This window comes from Bemisia tabaci, chromosome 7, assembly GCF_918797505.1.
Source record: "Bemisia tabaci chromosome 7, PGI_BMITA_v3".
NCBI classification, from domain to species: Eukaryota; Metazoa; Arthropoda; class Insecta; order Hemiptera; family Aleyrodidae; genus Bemisia; species Bemisia tabaci.
In genome coordinates, this window is record NC_092799.1 from 26,629,572 (window position 1) to 26,650,000 (window position 20,429).

Sequence of the window (20,429 nt, forward strand, 5' to 3'; positions counted from 1 at the left end):
CTCGATATTAACTTAGCCTGCCCTGGGTTTGAATATATTGTATACTTGGATCAAATAATGTATAAAATATGCATCCTGTTGATTGCATACTGGATTAAAGAATGGGAATGATGTAGGTATAGGTTAAGTACTGCAGGCAAACATGTCTATTCCATAAATTAAGAGAAAACAGCTAAGTTATCAAAATTTTAAAATATTCCAAAATTATTATAATATGTTCTGTCTTTGCATACTTTTCAACTGTTCAAATAGTTTTAGAACTAAAAATATTGACAGCTTTATTATCTCTTCATTTCAGATGACACTTTTTCGGAAAATAACAATCTAATATCAACATGTATCAATTCATGGGAAACATCTGCTGATCTCGGCTTGGGTACATTCTTCGCCCACCTTGAATTTTCAAGAAAATTTGGATCCTGTGCAGCGTCTTTCAAGAGGAACTCCGAAATTGTTTTAGGGGATTCCAAAATTGACGACCTGCTTCTGGATATGTTCCGTACAGAATTCTACTTGAAATTCCTATGGGGTAGTCGGGGAGCGGCAGCTTCGTATGGTGATAGGCACTCCAAATTTGAGCAAGTATTGACAGTTATGTCAGAAAAGTGTGAACCACCAACACAAAATTGTTTACCTTCACAGCATGTCAATGTAAACATACCGATCGGCACAAGTGTTTAAAAATCTCTAAAAAGGAAGATTAATTCTGTGCGGCGAGAGGCTGAGCAAAAGGGCTGTGGATTCGGAACAGTTTTGTTCTGGTAATGCAATTAAACAGTTTAAAACTGAATGTTCTTTGGTGCCATACATTTATTAAACACAATGACTCAATGATGAGAAACTTTAAAGTTGTCATTCGTTTTCCGGTAAGGTTAGTAAGCTCGCACTTTTGTCTCGAGTACTAACCTGTGTAGGAACAACCGAGTTATCTCCCTCAATAAATAAAAAAAAATCCAACAATTCTTCTTATTACATTGAAAAAATTGAACGCAATTTTGAAAACGCGAATATAATAAAAGGAATGAAAATGGTTTCATCGAAGTGCATTCATTGGAAATAATACTACACCACACTGAATGACCAAGAATCAAAATAAGATCTGGTACTTTATAGAAAAGATGACATCATACTCAAGCGAGGTGGCAAGTCTATCTATCATAGGAATCATCAGAAGATAACAGTCTCCAAGCATTGATAAGACTTCGAGAAAATCAAAAAAGACTGGAGAATCGATTGAAAGCTGAATTTAGTATGAAAGAGAACTGTAATGAGAGTGAGAGAGATAAAGATAGGATAGAATGAAAAATAATGACGGTTGTGTTCATGTAATATGATACAACTAACATTTCCTCCATCGAAAACTAACATTCGTTGAAATGGATACTTTAGCTCCTCTTATTACGCTGGCAATACTGATACCCCTAAGAGGCAAACTATGATATGCTATTGACGCTTGTAAGGACAGAAGCAGAAAACCTAATTGGCAAATTTGGGCTCCAAGAGCCAGACAAGGAAAGAGCAGTAAAGACCGGTTTATCAGCTAAACTTTTTGACCACGTCCAATGAATTCACTTTGTTTGGTAAAGCAATTGCTACATGTTAAAAAAATAATTGATATTTTCCACCAACAATAAGCGAAAAGCAGAAACTAGAAATACAAGGAAACTAAGAATGTTGCGCACAATTGGGTTTTGTTACTAATAGTTGTGGCAATAGGAAACATCTACTTTTGATCAATTATTGAGGGAGGAATATAAGCATGGTTTTTTGAGCCTCAAAATAACAAAAAACGGTGTGTAAAACATGTGACTACCTGAGATACTAACATGATTTTAATTTTTACTTTCATACAACAGATAATATTTGATGAAATAAATATATTTACCATGAAATATTATACAAAAATATTTTACCACCAATGAGCGGTAATAATTGGATTTCGTTCAGTTTTAAAATGAATACTCCAAAATCCAAGGAGGCACTAATGTGATATTTGCGTAATTTATCAAGATGAGTTAAGTTTTGAACTTGATTTTTACTGATGTATCTTAAACCTTTAGTTATTAACTGATTTGTATTTTATTTTTAAATTTTATCCGAGTAATTTAGGTAGATTAGACGATTAAAAATGTTTAATTCATTGTTTTAGATTTGCTCTTTCTTAAAAAAATATTTATCAAGAAAATAGTATTATCAAATAGTGGATGTTGTTCTGCATTACATATGTACTAAGTACATGATAACTCTATAATTGCAAAGCAAGAATGTGAGCGTGAACGTGACTCACTTACTTTATTACTCTTCAATGTGTTATTGATATCATTTTTCAAATCATCTCATAAGTTATTTAGCAAAGAGCGAATCGTGATAATTCTATTTTTTGTTTTTTTTTATTTCCAGAGCATATAATAACTGTAAATAGGTAATCTAATAAGAGGATGAATGAATGAAATCATTATAAATGGTCTCCAATATCTAGTCAAAAATATTATCTATGTACTCATAAGTTTGTTCAAAATTCTGCCTTAGTCTACAACCTCTGAAACGTAAAGCAGTAGAAAGTGTAAAAAAAACTGAAAGATTTGTTAAAATCATTTTGAAATTTTCATTGAATATTTAGGATCGAAATGTATCTCCCGCCTTTAATGCTGGATGGTCTCATTTATTCCTGAGATTCATTTCTATTCAAAGGAGCTCCATTTTATTAGAATTTTTTGACAGAACCTGGAATACTTGAAATATTTTTAAACTATTCGTAAAACTTAAATTTTTTATTGTATCACTGATACTGCTCTCTCTCAAAAAAATAAAAAAAAATTATCGATAAGTACTATTTTAAGTACTATTTTTTTTCATCAGTGGTATCACTAGACCAATTTTTTCATCCATTTCTAACTTGGTACGTTTATACTTTTCTACATTTGTACACAAAATCGACTTTGCAAAATAATGTTTCTTCACAATTTCTAAACATGATCACGAAAAATTGCAATTAAGGTTCACCAACATGTTTTACACTTCATAAAAAAGATTCTAAATGTTGTAGAAAACTTTTATTGAGAAGGCTTTTGGACTTTTGTAAATTCAACGAAAATGAATTTTCGTTGAGATAAAAACATCAAGTTAAAGATATCATGCTGTGTCATGATGTTCTTCATGGAATAAGACAAATAAACTTATTACTAAACCTTGGACAATGTCTTGAAATTTTTCCTGTCTTTTGATGAATTTAAAATAAAAGTGTTGACTCAAGCTTATTCAGCTTATTCAAACGATGGAAGGCAATCTAACAAGTGACTTTAGAGGTAGCCGATGAAACACTCGAACTTTAAATTATTTCATCCTCTATGAAAACAGCTTTTCAAAACTCAAAAATGCACACCTCATTTGATTCGATGGATAGAGCAAGAGCACCTTGGGTTGGTACACTTGGATAAGTCTATTAGCAATGTTAGCTTTCAAAGCTCACAATCAGGGGCTGATTGTACCTAATGGCAATTCCGCTACTTTGCAAATGTTTCCCCTATCTACGTGTTTAAAAAATGACTAAAAATAGCCTTCCTGAAAAACTTGCAGCATTTTTTTCATTTTGATAAAATATATACTCGAAAGAAGTTCATTATGATAATAATTATAATAAACAACATAGGAACAAGCAATAACAAGAAAACTGAAAAATAGTCGAAATTCAACGGAATCGAACCAATAGCACTAAGCTAAAGATTTAAAACCTTTCTCCAATAAGGCCATGAAAATGGGGAAAATTGGATGGAAGTTGGTTTGATTACTTTGTCGCACTGTCTGCTGGTACTTATGAAGCGTCCCACTGATCAGCTCAAGTCGATCTCGTTCATTAGTATGTGAATCTAGCCACTGAGACAAACGCGCTTGAGACCAGTTTGCACTCTAGAAAATAGATTAGCTGTATTAGTTGTGCCTATCACAAAATTGAAAACAACCAGAAATTCATTCAGAGATCATTTAATGAAATTACATCGATTCGAGTATGCACACGATTGACCTATTCCTTTACCAATTTTATTTGGTTCTCCCATTCTTAGCAAAATGTTTCATTTTGCCAAAATAAGTAACTTTGGATATTTTTAAATGGTCCTACAATTCATAGAAAAGCCACTGAAATTCTACATGGTTTATATAAGTAGTGAACTAAGTTAAAATTTAGAGATGAAAGCCATTACGAAGCTTTTACATATTTCGTTTATTTACAGCTGTCAAAAGCGTAGGAATCACAAAATCAGGGGAAGAATGAAAGAGGGTCGAATTTAGGTACAGTAAAACAAGTTATCGTTGGAGAGAGAAAAACTAAAATGCAGGACCGAACCAAAGATTCATTGCCACAAACAAGGAGGGCCGATAGTGTTCAGAAAACAGTTTGCTCAAGATGATGGGCATCAGCCGGTCAAAACATATTCGAGTATTAACAACAGAAAGTAGAAGTTTTTACATTTAAAAATTTTGCAGCTTCATACTTGGAGGAAACCTGATTGGATTGAGAACAGAAAAACTTAAAACTTTAAGGACTCAGACCTAACAAAACCAAAACTCCTTTACATCAAAAGGGAGAGAGGTCGTGCCTTAAAGAGTAAAATCAGACTATTGCTGATACATAGTAGGAAACTGGACCAAATTAAGCATTGAGCAAACATAAGAGAAACTGTGACGAAAAAGAAAACTTAATCTCGAACATGTCAAAATTAACATTGGCTACTAAACTTTGCTGAATTTTTGCCCATCCAAACGTCAAATGTTAGTGAATTAGTGATTTTCAAACTTATTTTTCAATGGGACTGAGCTATTAAAGTTCCAAGAAGAGCCAAGATTTACATTCAGCCTCATGAATACTGTGAGAATCTATCGCTGTCTCAATGTCCTCCAAAAATTACCTTCGTCTACTGGGTTGGTTTAAACATGCCTCAATATTAGAAGTCATAATAGGCTTATCCACTGCGAGCAGATTTCTGAGTTTTCATCTTCCGTCATACAAAAATTAATCAAGAAAAAATTTTGTTCCGCGAAGTTATTCTTTCTGTCATAAAACCTTTTTTTTTTTGACATGATCTGAAAAATATGAGAGAAGGTCTCCAAACATGAAACGTCTCTAAGTTATTTTCCTCTTGAAAAAAGCATACGATAATTAATGATCTTACCTGATGTGGTGACATAATTTTCGCAGGAGCATGTGAAAAAAGAAGCATTAGGACAAGACTGTAAGGAATTATATCTCCTATTAGAGGGCATTTCACTATTTCTTCGGGTGTTTGAGTTAAAAGAGGCCTCAAATACCTCAAGATGCGATAACTCTTGCCTAATTCTGATACTTGCTTACACAAAGGTTGTATATCAACTTCGATCTGTAAAAAAAAGAATGCAATATTGCGATTTGAAAACGAAGATTATGAATAATTTCTTTGAATCTTGTTGACGAGGGTTTTCACACTTTAACTTACATCCTCGGTGAATTTAGGGGTGGAATATGAGGAAATTTAGAATATCACATTAAAAATCGAAAGAATTATTTTTGAGAGCTACAATTCTCAAAATTTATCTTGCGCCCCTAATTAAAATCAATTGTCAAAAAGCCTGATGGGGACAATGTCTCAACAATAATTATTAGAACTAAGCTGACGGAAAATGTAATCAGATGCGAAAGATATCTTATCCTCTGAGAGAGTAATTTCCTTTACATTTTGCAAATGCATGGAAGAAGAAAAAGAAATGTTAGTGCGAGAGTACATGAACCTGAAATCTCAAAAATTGAAGGAGATATTAGTCTAAGACAGAAAATCTCAGGTTGTGGAAAAACGTTGTTCAAGCATTTGCGGAAAGTTAGGAAAAATTTTCTCCCAGAGGATACGGTTCCTTTCCACAGATCTGGTCATAAATCCTGCAAGATAAAGAGGACTAATAAAGTTATCAATTCTCAGTTCCATTCACCAAATTTGAGTAGCTTATTAGCTTCCATTGCCTTCACTGTGAAAACCTAACGATATTCATTGAGTTTCAAAAGAGTCCACTCACAAGGTGCCTCTATTTTAAGTAGTGATCTACAACTTAGAATGAAAGATTGAAAATTAAAATTAGAATAACTAAGATTTTATCATTTAATGTCTTACCTGTAGAAAATCATTTGAAAGTTTAGCCCGACCAGCTCTTCCGAGAGGCCTCACAAGACAGACATGTCGAAGGAATAGATCAATGGTTCTAATTGCTACATTTTTGCAGCTGAAAAAAAAAAAGGACATTAGGATGGCAGAAAACAAATTTAAAACGATCAAGTATTATTTTCAATGTAAAATGCTATTCCATGAGTCCTAAATGAACTGCTGATAGTTAAAATTGTGGACATGATAATTTATCATATTGGGACTGGTCGAACTTCATCTAAAACATATTCGGCTTTTAAAATTGATTGTTCGTATTGAGAATCATCTGAACACATCTAAAAGAAATCCAGTTTTTTAACTTTTTGACCTTCCCTTATTGATCAGGTTACAAAATGTACACCTTAAAAATGATAATGGCAAAATCTACAATTACCATGATGCAAGAGGAATTTGCGACTGGATCTGTAAAAGAAGGAACCTTATCTTCTGGGAAAAATGTTCACTATCTTTTTGCAAACACTTAAACCACAATTTTTTACAACCTAAGAATTTTTGTCTCAGAACTTCAGGGCTAAACATGATCTCCTACAATTTTTGAGATTTTAGGGTCTTTGGACCAAAATTTCTAAATTTTCATCCACCGTGAATTTGCAAAAAGTTAAGGAAGGTTTCCTCCTGGAAGACAATGTCCCTTTTCATGGATCCAGTTACATTTATATATAGACTTTTAGTCTGCCAAATGCAGTCCACCATCTTAAAAAAATGTTGTGATATACAGTGATTTTACACACTAAATTTATAAACTTTAATACCTTAACAAAGGCCTGAATATAAAACCTTATCGTTTAAAATTATGTCAAAACTTCATAACATTAAATCATAAAAAAGACAAAAGAAAAGCAGCTTACCTTTGAAGAATAAATGGCTGATTATGGAATGGGGCTAGATACCCGGATACTACCCGGGCGACAAATTCACGCAATTCGCGCATGTAAGCTGATGGATTGGTTGACCCTTCATCCCTAAAAAAATTTCACACAAATAATAAAATATGCTTCTGAAAAAACCTCTTAATACCTGACCAACGAAATAATGCTCAAATTCTTTGTAAGTTACTGTAAGAAAGAACTTACATCTTCTTACTTACATTTATTTTTACCCTAACACTACTACAATGTAGCATTAAATTTTGGAGATAACAATATTATTATATAAATAATTTTGGATAGCTGCACTGTTCTCTATCAAAAATTGACAATTAAGAAAGACATTACTCACGCTGAATAATCTTCTTGGTGCATGGTTAGAATTATTGCTTCAATGGAATCAGTTATGCTTGCTAAAAGAGGAGTCAAAATTATTTTCTCCAGATTTTCAGCATTGCCAAAAGATTTTACAACTTCTGCAGACGCTGCCTCAGGAAAACTTGTTGCCGTATTAGCCAAAACTCTTCGCAACTGAGAAATAAGATAGAATACTATGTTTGCTATTGAGACATTCAGCTTCTGTCCAGCAGTAGGTGGCTCTGAAGGAAGAAATAAGAATATTGATTGAAAATTCGATGATATTTAACAACAATAAAAAAAGGTAATGATTCAAAAATAATAAAAGAAAAAGAAGTGGTAAAAGAAAAAAAATCATGGTATTTAACAACATTAGGAGATCCAGCAGTGTGGTTTATTGGTAAGTTTAGTAGTTACTTGAAAATTACATAAATTTTTTGCATGCACATATCAAAGTTGCAGCTTAAATGCCCATGTGCAGCTGAGGTTGTGGCGTGATGCAGTGACTTCCGATTGGCATCATGTGGCGACACAGAAATTTTTTTATTAAACCTAAACCTAGATCAGCGGATAATTTTCACAAAAGCAAGTTTTGATTTCTACTGAAATATTTGGAAATAGAGAGAATATTAACATTTTCATAGAAGGTAAGTCAAAATTGAAGAATAAAATCCTGAAAAAGGCAATCATCAGATTTAAAACGGAATGTGATTTTTAATCTAGCGAAGCCTGAATTTGAAAGACTCTAATCAGTCCTCATGAGGGAACTGACAAATCAATTCATTTAATCACTATTACTGTATTGATATAATCTAAATGCCATCAGGGTTTTTCGTGGGAAAAATTATTGAGGAAATTTAAGAGCTTCTTGTCAACTTTGTTTCCTACCAATTTTTCAAATCTTACACAACTATGGGTCCAAATCATGTAACACTCACCAATGACTTGAGTAGCCTCGCCAGACGCACACAGCATTTGTTCACTTTTCAAGCAAAACAATCTGACAGCTTTGCCTATATTTCGAGCCACTGTACATGATAGTGCCTCATCAACTAAGGATACACTCATTTCACTGAAAAATGGCAAACAAGGGAGTTGCAATTTTGGGATGATGGGGAGGGGGAAATAGACCAGGCAACATTTCACAAATAAAGGGATGCTGAGGGTACTTAGTGATTTTAAATTAGGAATTTCATTTAAAATCAACATATCAGAGAATAGATTTTAAAATTGTTTCTATGAATGGCAGAACAACAATTAGAAAAGGTGCATTAGAGTAGGAAAAAAAAATTCCGATAATGAAGATACCAAATAAAAAGTCATGAAGTACTACAATCAAGAGACATATTTACTTTATCAGAATTCTCGGTAAAAACACACGGCAATGCATCTCTTTCCAATTCTGTTGAGAGAGTCTGACTTGAAAAGTCCTTTTCCTCAACTTTAATCGATTTTTTGTTGAATTTAAATGGCACTGAGGTTAGTGTTCTCTAGTTCTTTAACAATGAATTTTTCAAAAGTATCAAGGTATCAGCTCAACCCTGATGACTCAAGCCCCAGCCTGGAGGACTCTTTAAAGTGCTTTTTTATGGACAGGTTGCTTCAAACATAGATAAAAGCCCTCTTTGGTATGACTGCATAGTCCGTAGGTAACAAGTCACCTACCCATCATGGACAGCATTTTGCAATAAGGAACCACAATTTTTGGCTCATCTGTAAAAACACTAATGTACAAAGAAAAACGAATGGGATATATGTTGTTTCTGAACTGAGACAAAAATTGTAGTTGTGAATCACAAAATGCAGTCCATAACTGATGGGCTTCTCCCTATCCGCCACCCTGGAGTGCATCCTGCACTCTCTACAGCTCTCTTATTGGTCACTGAAAAGTTGATTAAGAATTTATTTTTTTGTAACAAGTAAGAACCGTTACACCACACAAAATATGTATGGCTCAACATTACCTGGTGATGACTCTAATCAAGGAATCAACTTCTTCAGTTGAAGGGACGGATTCGCCTGCAAACATTTGATGAACAGAGTTAAGGAGCCGAGCCACGGAGTGAGTCAAGTATGCGCTTTCAAATTGGTGGCCAAAATCATGTCTGAAAGTTAGTGAAAAAATTCAATGGGTAGGGGAAATCAAAATTCCAAGATTCATTGACAGGGTTGAAAGACCTTAATTTTTCTGCGAAATGTTCCCATTAGGGAGAAACTCCACATTCAGAGCTTTTCGAGTAAAAAAATTCATATTCTTAAAAAAAAATAATACTCCATCCAAAAAACTTTAAAGATATTTATATATTGTTGTGACACCTTGAGGGGAACATAGGAATTCACATAATTAATCGAAGTCCACACCTAGGGCTATGGAAGCCTGGTTTTCCTGGTTTAAATCAAGTTTCAGTTTTTTTCTGCTTTTTTCAGGTGAGTTCAAGCTTTTTAGAGCTTTTGGAATAACTCTCGAATTGAATCGAGTTCACATACTTCCAAGTTTAAATAAGCAAAATTACTTTTAACACCAAAAAATGCATCCTTGATTTGCCTGCGAGTTACTTCTGTACTTCAATTCTGTTTTTTTCACTATTTTTTCCTGTCCTAATCAAATCTTGCAACACATATGCACAGCCTTATCGATAATTAATGAACTTTTAAGTTCATGTAACTTTTATCAGACCGATCACAGTGGAAATTGAAAGAGAAATTAAGTATTGAGAGATTTCTTGTCACCCAAATAGTGAAAATTTCAAGATATATCTCCGAATAATTAAAGTATGAAACTTGGTCAAGAAAGTTACAACCTTTGAAAGAGAAATTCCTGCATGTTGCGGGTAAAATTCATATCTCCTGTTATTTAGCATTCTTGAATGACAAGTGAACTTCATATACAAAAGACGGTTTACTTACACAGAAGGAAAGATTGCTGCAACATCACAATCAATGGTTTCTTTATCCGGTTGACATTGTTTGATCAGCTTTTTGTGGAGATCTAGATGAAGTCTCAATAATTTTGGATATTCCCCTTCGAGAGCTTGTTTGATAAAAGTAGACCCTAGAAAAGCATTGATTGATCACTTAATTGATGTAAAAACATACTTTGTTTAAAAAAATTCCATAACGAATCAGCGAGGGACCAAATGATTGTTTCCAATGGAGAAATTTGTTTCATAACGAGCTGCGCTTAACAACTGTAGTAAATTCCAGAGACTGAAAATTTCCTTCGTGTCATTAGAGACAGGGTTGCAACAGAATTTAGAAAAAAAAATCCCTGGCATTTCCCTGATTTCCCTGAAACATTTTGGCAAAATTCCCTGGCAGTTGAAGATGTGACAGATGGTTGAGAAGGCATAATTGAAAATAGTTTTCAGGCAAAATTTGTTGTTCGAAACCTTAAACCCATTCTAGAAAGCAAATGAAGGTGATATAACAAATTTTCCCTGAAATTTTCCGGTTTTCCCTGACTGTGGCAACCCTATAAAGAGAATGATCACTGTACTAGCAACTTACATCCAAATTTTTAAAATTAGATAGGAGAAAAAAACAAGCAGAAACCGACCAATTTTTTCTGCGCCCATCCCAAAATTATACTCTGACTTGAAATTTCAATATACCATGGAAAATCTGACTCTGGTATTACTTCCTTCATTTTGAACTTGAAACAGAGAATTAGGTATCAATAGCTATGTTCATGCGAGCCTCTTAACCTAACTTCAATCGAAACCTGAGTTTGAAACCAGGGTTCAAATCACGGCATAAACGATACGGAACTAACGAAATGTAGGTTTCCGAAATTTGTGTTTGAAACCTTATTTTACACTAAAGACTAGGTTTTCGCACTCCGCATAAACGAACCGGAGGTTGAAATTAGTTGAAATTCGACTTCAAATGCGATTTTCAGGTGCGCGATCGGCAATATGGCGGATTTATTATCATAACGTTCGTAAACAACTGGTGCTTATCTCACGATTTAGCTTTAATTTTGCCATTATTTAACATTTTTACAATAATAATTTTACTTTAATTGTTGCTTCAGCACTTTTACGTGATTCCTTCAGTTAAATGTGGCTTATTTATCCTTATTTAGCTAAACGTAGGACGTTATTTTCTAGTGAAGGTGTTTAGTGTCAGATGGAATCCAGGCTTATTACTGCTTTTTCAGATAATTCTTGCAACTCTAATCAACATTTTATGACCACAGAAGCAAAGCAAGCAAAGAGCTTTACAGGCTACAATTGAGTAATAGCCTTACCTACCAGTTCATCATCTGCGGAGAACTTTTTTACCGTTTCCACACGATTTGCCTAGGATTTCAAGATAAGGCACCCTGCTTCCCTTTAAGTAGTGCACCGAATTTTTTCATTTCAATCTACCGATTAAATCTAAAATCTGATCCAATCAGAGCTGCATAGCTCTTGAATTTGTGTGTTATCCGTGTACGTATTTCCTGATTGTCCTACTGGAAGTGTGACTCCAGCCACAACCGTGACCTGCTGACTTATTTCTTTGATCCAATCTCTAGTAAATGATGACTCAAATTCTGAAGCCATCATTTATTGAAACTAGTTCAAAGTTATTGCTCCAAAGTATCGTCACTCTTCTCATACTGATGCAGAAGGAAGGAGATTCTTCGGTGAGTGCTCTGTGATCCAAGATTTTCAATTTGAGATAAGAATAAGGTTTTTAGTGAGGCGTGTAACAATTTTTGGTCGTTGAACCACTTGTCATAATTGAGCTTTGGCGTTAGAGATGCATCAACTGTGGAAAGTGGCTCTGCCTGTGCAAAAATATCTTGTGACAGCAGTGAATGTTAGTAAATGCGCTTTACAGATAGACTGAGAGCTCCAAATTCCAATCTTCCTGAATAATTAAATTCAGAAGGATTTTTGAATTGAGTTCATATCGAATCTCAGTGGGAGAATAATATACAGTGTAAGCGAAAGAACATCAATGGTAAGGTTGGGTTTGTGTCTTAGGTTAGTGAAATGCAATGGCCGGTTCTGAAATCTTGTTTGTCAGTTGCTCTTTACATGAGTCACCTTTGAAAATCAAGTTTAAGAAAAACACACATAGGTAGGCAAACAGTGGTAGGTAGCTTGCCTATTTTCTTCCTGACTTGCTCATGGACTGGGAGAGCAGTCGGAAAGAGGGGTGAGAAACAGGATTTCAGCGCGTGTCTCTGGGAATGTGGAAATTCAAAATTTGTGAAGCGTCACCAGTTTGTTGAGATTGTCACCGTCCGTTGCCTCAAGAGGATTTAGACGCTTCTGCTTCAGCGATACATTGTTGACCTATCAATATCTGCTTATTTTGATCATATCTTGAAGGAGGAATTCCCATAAGTATATCCCGATTCTTTATTTGTTTCACCACAATAATGGCAGACATACAATCTTTACGACAGCATGGAGTGAAGGTGCGGTGCTTTATTGGATTAGCACTCCTACACTTTCAATGCCTATATCTACCTATTGTAAGATCATTAGAAGCTCAATCAACAACATGATGAATTTCTGCGCCTGCCATAATTATTTTTAAAATGACTAAAAATTACCTATGGCAACTTTTCTGAAGTCAGAATATAAGCTCGAGCATGATTTGGAGGATTGTTGAGATTAGGTATTCATTCAATTTTAAAGATAAACGTAAAATGATTAAACATCTACTGTCATTTTTCCAACTGTTGCTCAGAAAGTCAGTAAAGGCTTTTCTAGTGAAGATGAAGCCTCCGCTTATATATTGTGGAAAAATTGAACATACACAGGATAAAAGAGAAATACCTAATAATTTATTGAATCAATTCATAGTGGAAAAATGAAGTATAACTTGTGAAAATGGCGCCAACATGAAATTCAAGTTCAATCGAAAACATGCGCATAAACAGCGCCAAAATCGGAAAGTTTGATTTCCCGCGAAAGTCGGGTTACAGCGCCCGCATAAACCCGACGGAGGAAACTTGCATTACAAACTCGGGTTTCGTGAAACCCCGGTTTCGAGCCTCGCATAAACGTAGCTAATGATATTAGATTTATAGAACTGCTGGTAATACTGACCTTGTGAAGCATGGGATAGCTGTTTATTCATTATCTCATTCACCCGGGGCCAAAAAGTGGCAGCTGTTTTTGACACATTTTCCACTGATGATGTAGATGATACAGATACAATTGAAATTGAAAGGTACTTTGTTAATACTGCTTGAAGCACAGCCATCTGAAAGCATTTTTAATTTTAATGAGTCTCTACAATAAGTAAAAAGTATGTATGCTGAAATTTTTAACCTCAACACCCTCAAAATACCAAAATTAAGATCAGTGATGCATAAAGTTGCTCGTCTGCCCTTCTTGAAAGTCCTTTCCTTCTTAAAATGTTTAAAAGTGATTGATGCCTTTTTTCATTTGTTCTATTAATTTATGAACTGCCGCAGTTTTGCTAAAATTACATGATTTTCATTGCAATATTTCAAAAAAAAAATACAATTTTTACACTAACGAACTCCAGCTTTCCCCCTTTTTGACACAACCGTGGTTGCAGGGTCAGGAAGTTTTTGCAACCCTGATCCAGGTTAAAATTTGTTCATAATATCAATTCTGCAGTCAATTCCGCCTATACTTGACACTATAGAAAATCATCTGAAATTCTATTCCTGAATTTAGACAAAATATTTTATGGGATTTGAATAGGCTTTTCAAACAATGTAAAAAAATAAGGCAAAAACTTCTTCCCTGTATTCAACATTTCTTAAGGTGGTAACGACCATCATCTTTACACATCATCAATCCCAGACGAATCGGATGTATCTTGATAATTGATCAATTTGTAACAAGTCCATATTCTTCATATCAAATCCCAAATTTTGGAGGAAAAATTCGATTTTAAGTACTTGGACGAATTGTGAAAATCGAAGAAACGAGCAATGACAATTTGAGGAAGTATTTGAATCATGATACATAGAGAAAGAATTATTCCCTTACTTCCACTTGGGGAAAACTTCGCTAGGTACTCTTTGCTGATAAATTGTCTATAACTATTGATGTATAAAGCTTTGTCTCACCTGAGCACAAAAAGAAAAGACAACCGTATTTAAAAAATTTTCCCAGGAGGACCATAATTTTGACCGAAAATTTGCAATGTTACTGCCTGGAAAAGTGCTACCAGTGACTCTGCCGGGTCCACCTGCAAAGAATAAAAGAATTTAATGGAAGTGCTGTTACCAAAAAGCAGCCATCAACATTTTATTATAATTATTCAATGATGAAAAGTACTATTCCTCTTTTCATAGCATGGAGTTCTTTGCCTAATTGCTGGGGTATTGATGGTTCCACTGGTCCTGCAAGCAGAGTTAAAGTTCCAGCCAATACAACTACAACCTCAATTTCATAACTTCAGGCAAAGATAGCATAAGGACTAAACAAATTGGAGGGAAACCGTAAACAGTGCATGCAAAAAAAGTCCTTTTAACAATTTAAATGTTACAAAAAAAAAATCAGTAGACTTTTTAACTTTTGTAGTTACTAGCCCAAAATTCAGCTTTGACAAAGCTATGAAATGGCAATTTAGAACAAATCCCTTTGATCTACTTGAGTTAGACTAACAGCACATTAACTTACGACGAAAATATTTTGTGAGAAAATCTTAGTGAAAAAATACACCTAGATTGACAGATACCTCTCTGTTTAGCACTTTTCTCATCGCCTGGAGTCTGAGTCAACACCTGAATATCCAAAGCCTTTTTAGCACCATTTTCAATATCCTTTAAAGCCTGCTCCACGATTAAGTTCAGCTCCTTCTCAAATGTTCCCAAATGCAGTAACACTTCAACTGCTGTGCTAACCTGCAAGCAAAACATAATAAATGAGTAAGCATTAAGTCTTTGAGACCAGAAAATCATGTCTAAACTTTACATTCCAAGAGAAATTTAAAATTTCATGACATATAGAAAAACGTAATACTCAGATAAAATGGAAAAAAATTTGAGTGCGGTGATGAATCTTTTTATTTTACTTTAAATTTTTACAAATTTAAACCGTTGTAGACTTGAAGTAAAAATCTAGAGAGATTTCATTTAGTGTGCAATTGCAACTCATGCAATTTGCACTGACCATTTGCATACTGAGAACTATTTGCATATCTGCCATTAATATTGGAAAAACTCTTAAGATCAATTCTGAGTTTCTGATCTTTTAAAAATACTTGACTTTAAAATCAAAACGGTAGGCGAATGGTACTTCATCTTACCTGCTGAAAATTATATTGCTGTAAACCTTGACTTAATAGCTGCTTAGCCTGATTTTGAACTCTAGCTATTTCTGATTTGATCAATTTTTGATCAGCTTCAAATATGCCAAGACCAGATAGATCAACATCTTTACTTAATTCAACTGAAAAAGAAAGAGGAGGGTGATACTTCATTAATAGCATTTACAGGACTAAAATTTTCAGTTACGGATGAATTTTAGTGGTTTCTGAGCCATTAAGTGTTTTAATACGACTTATTTGACTCCTAAGAACATTAATGATATTTGAATTCAATTGATTTGATTAATTGATTCTTGAAGGAGAGATTCGTTAAATTACTTTGTGAGTGCCTGAAGACAAACATTGCAACGGAGAAATTATAGTCAAGTTTGAATGAAAATTTGATACCTACGTAAGTTTTAGACAAAATAAGCTGAGAGTAGTTAAAGAGTAACGTTTCAACACTAACATTATTAAGCCCAAAACGTAGCAACTTAAAACACTGAATGATCTTTTCTCCATACTACACCTCTTGAAATGCAAACTTAAAAAGGTCAAAAGTCCAAACTGACTTAGCATTTATAGGAATTTATGGTGCCAAAATGATCATAGAACCCTTTTCTAAGCAAAACGCTGATGACTGAATTTCAAGTTTGACGGCCCTCTTCTTTTGGAGGTCATACGTATACTTTAACTAAACAAAAAAAAGATTTGCAATAGGCTACTGTACCGATTTCATTGATGAAGGATGCAGATTTTACCAGCTCTTGACCTGGTAACTTTTTTGTCAACTGCTGAATCTGAGCAATTCGTCGGAGTAAGTCTGAGGTATCGTGCAGTCTTGACAACATGACAGTTTGTGTTTTAATTTTATTGAAAGGCTCGACAATTTTCAAGCGCAGCCGATCGACTGAGGCTAGTAAACACTGAAAAAAAGAATACCAAATCAGAATGATCAAAATGGCAAGATGGTATTATAATGTAGACAAAAGATCTTGTCCATTGGAGATTAAGTCTTTTGTCACTTTTCATTTTCCAAAATCAGCTTTCACCTGGTGTCAAAGTGTTTGTGATCAGACACCTCTGATCTTTTTAAAATATTTTCTTTCTAGGATGAAATTAAAACATTTTCCTGTCACCCAACATACTTCTCATAATCTAAAGTGCACAGAATCTGTCTCAGTAGAGCACCTTCTTTTAGGACTCCAACTAAAGTTCAGCCTAAAGTGTTAAAAATGTAAATCTGGCCCTGCTTGAAACTTTTGAGGGAGTTAGAAAATTTCAGTACGGGGTGTCTACTAAAACAGGCTGACCAAAAATCAGTACGGACTATTTCCGGACATTCCATAGATTTCAGACTGGCAGACGCCCTGCGGTAGAAACGTTAGGGGGATTAGGAAAATCAGCCTTGGGGAAAAAGCGTTACATTGCAATCAATGATGAATAAATAGGTTCCGGTTGAAAATGTTAAAGAAGTTAGAAAATTACCCAAGATCTGTTGAGGGGATTAGAAAAATTAGCCTTTGAGGCAAAAGCATTACATTGCTAGAGAAGTGGTCTTTTGGAACTTTCTACACCACTGCTTCAAAATTCTAATGTTTAATTAATACTCAATTGAAGTTTACCTGAACATGTGACTGCATGATTGCTAATATTGATTCTAATTTTTCTACCCAAATTGCTTGAGCAATCAGGTCTTCATGTTTCTCGCACACCTGCTTGTTTATCTCTTTGTCTAGCAAACTGATTCCTGTAAAAAATCAAACTCAATAAATCGAAACAGAATTACATTCACAATAACAGCTGAATAAATTTTAACAATAGTTTTGAATTCAGAATAGTAAACAGGTTTCTCACAACATTGCAATTTTTGGACAGTTATTAATGAAATTAATCCTTACCTTGAGCTAATTTTGCTAGTTGCTCTGAAACAGCAAGCATCTGAAACGACACTCGAGCAGTTTCATTTTCATTATCCTGACTCTCAAGAAATTGACTGAGAAAAGCTGAAACAAAAGGAAATGTCAGTATAGAAAATTTTATATAATTATCATTGTTATAAGAAATCGTCATTTACCTATTTAGTTTCATACAACATCCATCCTGGACAGACACAACTTGGAATAATTTGAAACAAATGTACTTGTTACAAGATTTCTTCCAACTTTTGTCTGGTTGTGATTTCTCATGTGAGTATTAGATAGTCATAATTTTTATCCAGAAAAAAACTCTTTAAAAATTTTGTGGAATTGGGAAGAGAAATCAAGACCTCAACAAATAGCCTTAGACAGCACTTTAGGTATGAAAAATTGTGGAGTTATAAGTAAATGGCTCAACACAGAAGCCTTGCATCCAATTTACTACATTGCACCATACATTGTCATATCGGCTTTGTAAGTCCGCAACCACATATCTCGGTTTGCAATGTCGCAGACTTCCTGTCGTACTTTATTTTTCAAATGAAAAACTACTCAACAGCAACTCTTACAACTGCCGTGATTTTTCTTCTCAGTGCCAAGAGAATTCTACAAAAACATCAAGGAATGATGTCGATTTGTTCTCCTTTAAAAAAATAAAATAGGTGTGGGGATTTTCAAACGCCGCAAACAAGATACATGGTTACGTACTTACACCGTTGATATGTGATGGATATCATCATAGAATGACATCCTTCTTTTAATTACCTAAGTCCTTAATATTAAAAAATAAAAAGTGTGATTTCTTGAAAATTGCCTTGCTTTAATTATAAATTTTCTCAGAAATTTAAGAAATGAAGGTAGTTAATTTCTAGCCCTGATTGATAATTCTCTGGATAGGAGCGGGCCGAGACCAAAAAGGTGACTAGAAATACTGGTCCACCAGGTCTTGAACCAGACTAGATTACCTAGATATTAAGGATACCTAGATAAGAAGGAGATAGGCCAGTCTGTAATTACCCTTCATATTCTTCCGCCCCAAAGGAATTCTTTTTAGTTTCCCTCCCCACATGTTCATCCCGGTCTCTTAGAAATGGAATAGACAGTACTCGAGAAACCGGATATCAAAATAGCAGTTTCGGTGTTTACTGAAGTGATTTTGCTCATGATCCCCTTGCAGGACATGTAAAATGTTTTGCATTTTACTAGCACTGAACCTGATGAAGAAGGGAACCAAAACTAAAATGTAATATGATACCAACCATCTTCTTTGAGTTGCTTGCTGACGACTGCTGATGAGGCGCTCTCAGGAGCCATTTTAAGGGGTTGCTACACTCTCATAAAAGGATGAGGCACCGGAATGAGCAATTTGCGTTTGTTGCATTCAGTAGACACATAGCGTACAAAAAAGTAGATTCAGAAATAAATTACAATCATGGTACGATTTGATGCCGCAGGGAGGAAAATCATCCACAACGCAGTGAAAAGAATTCGGAATTCTGGTGAACTCAGTAGTCATTGAAGGCTTAGTTTCCTTTTCCCATTACCACTGATTATTTTTCCACAGCTTTACATAATCGCTAGCTTTTCTTCACTTCAATTATCTATAATTTTCTCGCACTTCAAACTATTTCACTGATTACTTATCACTTGTCGGCGTGTCGTGTCCTAACCTAACTTTGTTGTTTATTTTGAACTTACAGCAGTGAAACGTAACAACCAAAAAATACACCATCGAGCCTGTAACTTCAACAAGCTGAAACTCGACTGAAATTCAAAATGATATTATTTTTGGGCTTAGATGAATATGTTACTGCATATTAATAAAAATTGCGAGAGCTGACGGAGTTAAATGGAAATCAACGTTCGCCATCAAAGCCTAATCAAAGCCACGTGTAATTATAAGTTGATACACTTGTATCGTGGGAAGATTTTCAAAATTAATGCGCCAATTTTGAAAAAGCGGGGATCGCAAAATGTTGCGTGTAGACGGCCGGCCCTTCCACCCGCCTGCCACCCGGTTCGCAGGTTTTCTTCAGTACTTCAGAACGTTTGTGTTTTTTTTCTTTTCTAAATCCTTGGTAATCTCAAACTTTTATGTGCAGATGATCAAGTAAACTTCGATAGCCCACCATCATACAATTTTTAAGTGCAAAACTGAAAATAACTAATGTAGAGATCTTGAAATTTACTGCAGTAGAACAGTGTTTCAGAATATCTCTTCAATTTTACATTGTAAATATTAGGTGACTTCATTTTTTTACAGATGGTAAACTTCAAATCGACAGTGTAAGTTGGCAACCACATAACTCGGTTTGCAATGTCGCAGACTTCCTGTCATACTTTATTTCTGAAATGGAAAACTTCTCAACGGCAATTCTTTAAAACTGCCGTGAATTTTCTTCTCTATGCGAAGAGAATTCTGCATAAACTTCAAGGAATGATGTCATATTCGTTCTTCTTTAAAAAAATAACATAGAGGCGGAGATTTTCAGACACCGCAAGCGAGATATGTGATTGCGGACTTACGCCATCGATATACTCTTGCAATCCATACAGTTTTTAAAAATTTAACAACGTGCGGATTAAAGTAAGACTTGAAGGGATAAAATTACTCTTTTAAGAAGTAAATATTTGAAACTAATTTGGGTGATTCCAAGATGACAGGAATAGCTGAATTTTGCAACACCTTAATTTTTTTTTTTTTTTTTTTAAATAAAAGTGCGCCCATTGAAACCAAATTTCACGATTTCATTTTAAAGGTAATAAACTTTCTTTTCCCAACTTTGGTTCGCAATAGTGCGATTTAAGCACATTTTTTAATTTAGTGCAAAGTTGTGATGATTAACAAGCACGTCATTAAAGCAGGTGTC

At 34.5% G+C, this 20,429-nt stretch overlaps 2 protein-coding genes across 6 annotated transcripts in view; one reads left to right on the forward strand and one right to left on the reverse strand.

The window, feature by feature from the left end:
- Positions 1–2,900, forward strand: part of LOC109034001 (breast cancer anti-estrogen resistance protein 3 homolog) — a 186,479-nt gene extending 183,579 nt beyond the window's left edge. For all 5 annotated transcript variants that reach the window (XM_072302716.1, XM_072302714.1, XM_019046889.2 and 2 more), the window contains one exon: positions 299–2,900. In XM_072302716.1, coding sequence (XP_072158817.1) covers positions 299–681 — 383 coding nt within the window. In that variant the 3' untranslated portion in view covers positions 682–2,900. The remainder of the gene's footprint in view (positions 1–298) is intronic.
- A 138-nt stretch (positions 2,901–3,038) lies between these two features.
- On the reverse strand, positions 3,039–19,239 carry fws (four way stop). Its single transcript, XM_019046955.2, has 16 exons — positions 18,819–19,239; positions 17,542–17,646; positions 17,266–17,390; positions 16,371–16,566; positions 15,641–15,783; positions 15,071–15,236; positions 14,457–14,578; positions 13,459–13,615; positions 10,316–10,460; positions 9,373–9,513; positions 8,347–8,480; positions 7,404–7,650; positions 7,034–7,147; positions 6,135–6,243; positions 5,169–5,372; positions 3,039–3,906 (listed from the first exon to the last, which is right to left on the reverse strand). The coding sequence occupies exons 1-16, from the start codon at positions 18,871–18,873 to the stop codon at positions 3,712–3,714; spliced, it is 2,358 nt and encodes a 785-aa protein (XP_018902500.1). The 5' UTR covers positions 18,874–19,239; the 3' UTR covers positions 3,039–3,711.
- Between the last annotated feature and the right edge of the window lie 1,190 nt (positions 19,240–20,429).